We start from the raw sequence: 7364 nt of genomic DNA, 5'->3' as shown, positions 1-7364 counted from the left end.
ATGTTTGAATTCTGACTTTAATGTCAGAATTCTGACTTTTTTCTCAGAATTCTGAGATTAAAGTCAGAATTCTGACATTCCCAAAAAAAATTCTGATGCCACTCTTCAAAAATACATCCCGTCCTACGGAGACCAAATTGCCATTTTTAATTATTGTAGAAGTAAAAAGCCCACATCAAAACGAAAAAAAGGGCTTTTAGAAAAACTGAGGGAAAAAATGACATTGAGATGGGAAAGCTCTCCAGGAAACGCATCACGTACAGCAACAACAACAAAACTGCCAAAGAAGCTGAAAGCCACAAGAAATATTGAAATAGGCTGGATTCACAGCGACACTAACACAGCCAAACAAGTAAGGGCAAAGCAAGGAGGTGGCACTAGAAAAATAAAACTATCAACTAATGCTGGTTTGAAGGAAATCATTGAAACAGGAAAGGAACTATTTTCTCCTGGTGGAATATCAGCTAAAGGACCTGAATCAGAGGGATTTTCTGTGGGATTTTAAACAAAACTGCCTTACAGCTGAAACATGCCCTTCAATTAGCACAATGTATGAAACAAATGACAATGCTGCGATTTTACATCGCCACAAAGCCAAAACCGTCTGAAAATGCTGACAGCATCAAAGTTGAAGACACATCAGAGTTGAATATTGTCTCGAGTGAAAATGATGACAACAGATGTCATCATTGTTTTAGACGACACAAAGTGATCACTAGGTATTTCTAGTGATCCTGAAACCACCTTTGGTCTTCATTTTGGCTTCGAACAAGATGAAGAGGACTCATATTTGAGAGTTTTCCAATCCCTGCCAGTCCACTTGAGGCAGAGAAACAACTAACGATCATTGTACATCATGGAAACACCCTACCTGACATGATTACTGCCTTTTCTGATGCAGAGATTTTAAACAAATCACTGAATGTGAGGCGCATTCTCCCAGACAACAAGGAAGAAGCCGGCAGTGGTTCTGGTGTACTGAGGGATGTTCTCAGTTGCTTCTGGCAGGAATTCTATGACAGATGCACACTTGGGACAACAGTTAGTGCCCTTCATTCGCCACGATTTTCCTGCTGAAACATGGAAGGCAATTGGAAGAATACTTTTGAAGGGTTACCAAGATTGTCAATATTTCTCAAACAAACTTGCACTGCCTTTCCTTGTACAGGTGTTTTTGATAATGTGTACAGTGACCTCAAAGGACATTTTCTGCAACTTATGAGCAGCCAAGAATGTGACGTTTTGATGCAAGCGCTGACTGATTTCACTGCAGTTGACACTGATGACCTTTTGGAAGTTCTTGACAGCTATGGCTGTAGAAGGAAAGTCACCGCAGAGAATCTTCCTAAAATAATGGAAGAAATTGCACGTAAAGAGATGGTCCAAAAACTGATGTTCGTTATTGACTGCTGCAGGGAGATTAACCATCAACATCTTTGCATCAGACCAGAGACACCGACTACGTTTTTGTGTGACCTGCAACCCATCAAAAAAAAAGTTTGCAAACAACTGAAATTTGATGTTGATTTGACTACAAATCAAAAAGGAGGTAGCAAATCATCTGAAAAGATTCATCAGAGAGCTAGATGAGAGTAAACTTCAGAAGTTTCTACGGTTCTGCACAGGATCTGATCTGATCATTACAGACAGCATCTACGTCAAATTTGAGAAAATGACAGAGTTCACAAGAAGACCGATTGCGTACACATCTTCCCAGATTTCCGTTCAGAATTCAATGCAGTTCTTGAGAGCAATGTGTGGGTTATGGACATTGTTTAGACTCCAACAACAATAGCTAAACCAATTAATTAACCAAATAATTCAGATCATATTTTTGTATTGTGTTAATTTATCATTCCTTCAATCTAATTTTTTGGTACTCTGCACTCATTTTCAACCATGCCCAATGCAAGCCTCACTACTCTTAGTTTGTTCGCTGAAGACGCTACATGTACCCTTAATCAAATAGTTGTCGTTGTATTTCATCTCGTAACAGGATGTATAGATCAGCTGCAGCAAATGGATCTGCTGGATCATCCCATCCGTTCTCCGCCATGAGTAGACAACACAGTTCAAAAACAGTTTCATCACATGGAAACTGGCCTTTGAGAGTACACTCTTCATACACAAATTGACCTCCTCCATGGCAATAGGTTTGAGTCTATCCTCAGGACTGTGCAACTCTGAGAATGAGTACATAATCACTGACCGACCAGATGCTGTGTCATCAGTTGATCTTGGTCTGATTTTGTGGGAATTCCAGGTGTTGACCACTTCATCAAGTTCATCCTGCATCGAAAAAAGCACAGTGAATGTAAACCACACATGTCTTAAGAAGCTTTCAGATCTACATGTCTAGATGGAGGCTGAGGTTGCTGCAACATCAATGAACATAATGAATTATAATATTATTATTACTCAAACTACTTTTATTAATGACTCATTTCAGAAGGAAATGAAATATTTTACCTGAACAAGATTAAGGTAACCGAATTGGATAAGACTTTTGTCCAAAAAGTCTCCTGTGAAGTGCCCATCATCCTGGAGAGTTTGGAACAGGTTCATCCAGAACTGCGCACTCTGTTTGCAGAGTATACCCCACCATCCTTCAATGCGCTGGTTTGCTGTGCTTCTTCCATAAAGAACACTTTTCTCCCCAGCAAAACTGTCCGGGTGGTTCCTTCGCAAAAACATCGGCATTTCTTTTACGGAAACATTTTCCGTGCCCCTGTCTGCACAAATCCTTTCTGGACATCCACCTATACCTGAAACTGTTTTGATAAAGTCACTTGCAACTACTTTAGGATCACTGTTTGTGTTATACGCCTCCATCCATAACACATAGCGGCTAAAACCATCTATACAGCCATTAATGGCAATGCTAAGGGGTTTAGCTTATCATAGCCATCCATGTGCCAAAGTGCATTTGGCCCTCTGCATCTGTACTGACGTCTTCTCAAGTGGTGGGCTCGTCTTAATTCCACACCTTGTGGGTCAACCAGTTTGATGATGTGTCTTATGCTGTCTTGTGACACAACAAGGCCCTGTTGAATTGCACGGAGATGTAGCCAACAGTATCCCTGCATCTGTCCATTGGTCATGATCTCATGCTGTATAAAGCAAGCACTTCCTCCAAGTCAGACTGGTTCTTCCTCCTGAACAGCTTAAGTCTTTTACAGATTCTCTTTAAAGTTCGGACACTAATTACAATATGATTAGTATGTGCCAAAAATAGCAAGTATTTCTTTGCTACTTAGGGAAAGTCTGAAGTATAGTTTAATTAACTCATCCAAATCCGGCACTGCAGGCATTGTTGTGAGCAGAGCAGCAAACTGATAACAGAAACAGAATATAAAGAGGACAATTTGGTCTCCGTTGAAGGGGATGTAACGTTGCACTTGAAGTTGAATTGTACATCAGACAATAATGTTGCTGTTAATCTGCAAAACAGAAAAGACAATACATTGTTTAAATATTGTAAGGTTAAGACTCTTGAATCAGTACCTATTTTACAGAGTATATGGTTAGTAAAAGTGTCAATTACAGGGCACTTATTTAACGGGAACATTTTATATGCAGGAACAAAAAATGTACCTTTAATTTAAAGCCAGGAAGTGTTAAACCCTCTTACTGTTAACCTCACTAACTTGTTTCATACAATATGTATTTTTTTTTACAATATCAGGTTTCCCACAACCACAACTGTCTGTTACTCTATTCTAGACGACATGACGTTTGTGATTTTGATGGTTAATACGGGGTTAGGGTTAGGACAGTTAGGTTAGACAGGTTAGAACAGTTCTCCAACATTAAAATATCGGTTTTTATTTTAATGTTGGAGAACTGTTATCAAAAATTCATGTAGAATCACTGCAATAATCACTTTTACAATGTTTTACAGACAATATCTCGAGACAAAGGTTAGCAGTTCTTTCTCTATATATAACTCACTCCAATAACTAGCAGGCAGGTGAGTGGTAGTTGTCAGGCTCTCATAATATAATAAACATACTTAATTCAATCTCTACAGAAACATGAAAACCACCAGGCTGTTGGTATTGGTTAGCCGTCACTGTTCCAACAAGTGTGTGTGTGTGAAGTTGGGCCACTACAGGAACCCGTACTTCTGACTTTAAAGTCAGAATTCTGACTTTAAAGTCAGAATTCTGACTTTAAAGTCGGAATTCTGACCCCCCCCCCTCAACAAAAAAAAAGGTTTCATGTGGCCCTAATCCTCTTCCGTATCATTGCCTGTGTCACTTTTAATAAAAACCTTAGTGCACAACAGAGACCAAGGTAGTGCTGCAACACTCAATGCTCCCATCTGCTGTTGTGTAAAAGAATTTCATGCAGAGTGAAAATCAAGTCATCCAAGCTGCACAATCAAGAAGAACTCTGAAAGACAATATATATGATATATACATACTATTTCTTCAAACTTACGCACTTCCAAAACAAAAAGTTGGTTAGCCTTCCCAAACCTGAGCCTAACGCGCCGCCTATGCCTATACCCTTTTGTAAATATGGGTTTCAGTATACATAGCTTTATTTGTCATAGGTAAACAAAAGTCACGAGTTTGCACATCCCAACGGTGTGCATATGACTTTTAAGGCCTTTGGTCAGTTTCCTTTCATCCTGTGCTTTGGCAACCAGTGCCCTCTTGTTTTCCAATATCCCAGTCTGCAAATGAAGACACTTTCTGAAAATCCCAGCAGGTCGCCACAGTACCAGCAGACCTGAGAAGCATTTTAGAATAAGAGATATCACACAAGAACAACAGACAAGACATTTCATTTCCTTATTTCAATTTCACTGGCACGCTATAAAGCTTTATGGTCCTTTAACTTAAGAAGCTGTAATAAACCTTTCTGTGGTACCAAAGTCCAAAAAGTATGCAAGTGTTTAGCTTGTGTATAAGACTTGTTAACATTGATTAAGAAAGCTTGCTTTTTCATTGCCTGCAAACTGGACACCTTCGAAGCTGTGTTGGAGAGGAGGATTCTGAACAAAATGTTACCCAGTATTGGTAAACCTCCCACCAGCAGCTGGACAGACAGCAGAGCTCCTTCTCCAACAGACTGCTCCACCTCCGCTGTCACAAGGACAGATACAGGAAGTCCTTCCTGCCAAAAGCCATAACCCTGTACAACAGCTGTTCATGTTCTCCCTCTCTTTAATCACGAACAATTCGCCCATACTGTACATACGGTATAGATTGATGACTTCTTACACTACCTCACAGGAAATAGCTTACTTTTAATTTAAAGCTACTGTGGAACATTTTTTAAATGTAGTACACTATGTTTCCTGAACATAGATATTTTTACTTTATATGTGTGTATTGTTTCTGACATTTATATTATTTAATGTTTCTATTTATTTAGTGGCGTTTTATTCTATTTTTAAAGTAATTTTATAATTCTTGTAGGTTGACCGGACTGCTGTGACAAAATAATTTCCCAACTAGGGATAATAAAGGTACTATTCTCTAACTGAGCTTACCTCTGGCGCCCCCGCCTGGCGCTACTCAGTAACTGCATCCTGGTCCGTCGTAGCGATATCACGCTGGATGAAAAACGTCATCAACACCAGACGCACATCCACAAGACACCAATAGCAACAATGGTAAGAACACAAGTTTAGACGTATGAACATGTTTCCTGTGTTCTCCCCATGTTTTGTGTGAATTCTCCGTGGGGGTTGCAGTACTCACGTCTCTATCCTCGCTTTTTTAGTTTTATTGGCTAAATATGGGCAGCCTTCATCGTGTTCGACAGTTAGCTCGATGCTAACATTAGCTGCATGTCTTTGTGTGTGCAGCTCTTCTACTCGTTCTTCAAGTCGCTGGTGGGAAAGGATGTGGTTGTGGAGCTCAAAAACGACTTGAGGTTAGTTCTGTTCGTCCGAAAAACTGAGTAACACTATTTGAATTTGCAGCTGACTGTGGTAAGATGCCTCTGCTCGATGTAAGTCAAATTACACCATTTATCTCTAGTACAGTAGATGTACTTTCTACTTTCCACCACTGGGTATTACTAGCTATACTTTATTCTGCATACTTGCACCTTGGCGGTAACTGCATAACGATTCATTTCCTATCTCTCTTTCAGCATCTGCGGAACACTTCATTCTGTTGACCAGGTTAGAAATGATCATTTATTTTCTAATATGAAAACAAAGCCCATCCAGCTGTGATATTGACTGTCTGACTACATAAACTTCTGATGTCGCATATCTCTCTCTCTCTCTCTCTCTCTCTCTCTCTCTCTCTCTCTCTCTCTGTGTGTGTGTGTGTGTGTGTGTGTGTGTGTGTGTGTGTGTGTGTGTGTGTGTGTTTTAGTACCTGAACATTAAGCTCACAGACATCAGCGTCACTGATCCAGAGAAATATCCACACATGGTGAGTGTATCCTTCGGATCATTCAGTGTCATTTCTGCTTTGAGGACCCATCAGTCCGAAAACACTCTAGTTCTGTTTGAGACCCTGAATGTTCTGGCCATATTTTCCAGCTCTAAAAAATATATAGTATATGTTTTAATGTTACGGTAGGTCCTTTTTTCCACCTTTACACTTTCACACATGTTACGTTTTAATTAAATCAGAAGAAAAGATGGTTGTTGTTATAATTAATATTGTTGTTTTTGTTACCCCAATAAATGTAAAAGTGATTTTAATTTTAACAAAAATAATAAAAAAAACTAATATTTTATTAAATAAAATGAGTGATGGAATTTAGAATCACAAAGACAATCTGATCAAATATTACCAGGAAGCGTGTGTATCGCTGAAATACAACATCTGTGTGACTTTGAAAGACAATCGTCTTCAAACTGCAGTGTTGTTTGTGTTCTTCTCCAGCTGTCTGTGAAAAACTGTTTCATCCGTGGGTCTGTGGTCCGGTACGTCCAGCTGCCCGCAGATGAAGTGGACACGCAGCTCCTGCAAGACGCGGCACGGAAAGAAGCCATGCAGCAGAAGCAGTGATTGACCCATGTCTTGCGTGGGGTTCGGGGGGGGGGGGGAGTTTTGAGTTGAGATCATTTAAAGATGATTCTGTTTGTGTAAACTTTTCAACTAGAGCTTAATTGTATTTCTGACACAGATAATTAATAATTTGCAAAACAGTCATCTTTGGGTTGCTTTTCACCTCAGGATGCGTATTTGATACTGTCTTTTGTTTTGTTTAAAAGAAAAAGAATTTTGAGCCCAGCAGAGGTAAAGATCTGTTCAAGTGTTTCTGTTGCATAATACAAGCTCTGTTTATCTTATCTTTAAAAAAGGATGACTTTGTTTTTTATGCCACTCCAAAATAAAAAAAGCTATTTTATTTACATATTGATGTTATTGTCATTAATGCTACAA

The 7364-nt window shown here is 39.3% G+C and overlaps 1 protein-coding gene and 1 long non-coding RNA gene across 2 annotated transcripts; one reads left to right on the top strand and one right to left on the bottom strand.

Moving 5' to 3' along the window:
- Nucleotides 1-77: 77 nt before the first annotated feature.
- LOC134869545 (uncharacterized) lies at nucleotides 78-3375 on the bottom strand. Its single transcript, XR_010166430.1, has 3 exons — nucleotides 2470-3375; nucleotides 2210-2289; nucleotides 78-1345 (listed from the first exon to the last, which is right to left on the bottom strand). It is a non-coding gene; the product is annotated as an uncharacterized LOC134869545 (long non-coding RNA).
- A 2047-nt stretch (nucleotides 3376-5422) lies between these two features.
- Nucleotides 5423-7335, top strand: smx5. Its single transcript, XM_063891244.1, has 5 exons — nucleotides 5423-5626; nucleotides 5822-5889; nucleotides 6112-6142; nucleotides 6342-6401; nucleotides 6861-7335. The coding sequence occupies exons 1-5, from the start codon at nucleotides 5624-5626 to the stop codon at nucleotides 6984-6986; spliced, it is 288 nt and encodes a 95-aa protein (XP_063747314.1). The 5' UTR covers nucleotides 5423-5623; the 3' UTR covers nucleotides 6987-7335.
- The last annotated feature ends 29 nt before the right edge of the window (nucleotides 7336-7364 follow it).

The sequence above is a fragment of the Eleginops maclovinus genome, chromosome 9, assembly GCF_036324505.1.
Source record: "Eleginops maclovinus isolate JMC-PN-2008 ecotype Puerto Natales chromosome 9, JC_Emac_rtc_rv5, whole genome shotgun sequence".
In the NCBI taxonomy this organism is placed as follows: Eukaryota; Metazoa; Chordata; class Actinopteri; order Perciformes; family Eleginopidae; genus Eleginops; species Eleginops maclovinus.
Note: the sequence above shows the minus strand (reverse complement) of the source record. Positions and strands in the feature narration are given on the sequence as shown.

What these genes read in the sequence shown, in the direction of transcription:
- smx5 (XM_063891244.1), top strand. An exon ending in GAGCTCAAAAACGACTTGAG is followed by an intron (nt 5,890 to 6,111) that starts GTTAGTTCTGTT and finishes TCTCTCTTTCAG; the next exon opens with CATCTGCGGAACACTTCATT. An exon ending in CAGAGAAATATCCACACATG is followed by an intron (nt 6,402 to 6,860) that starts GTGAGTGTATCC and finishes GTTCTTCTCCAG; the next exon opens with CTGTCTGTGAAAAACTGTTT.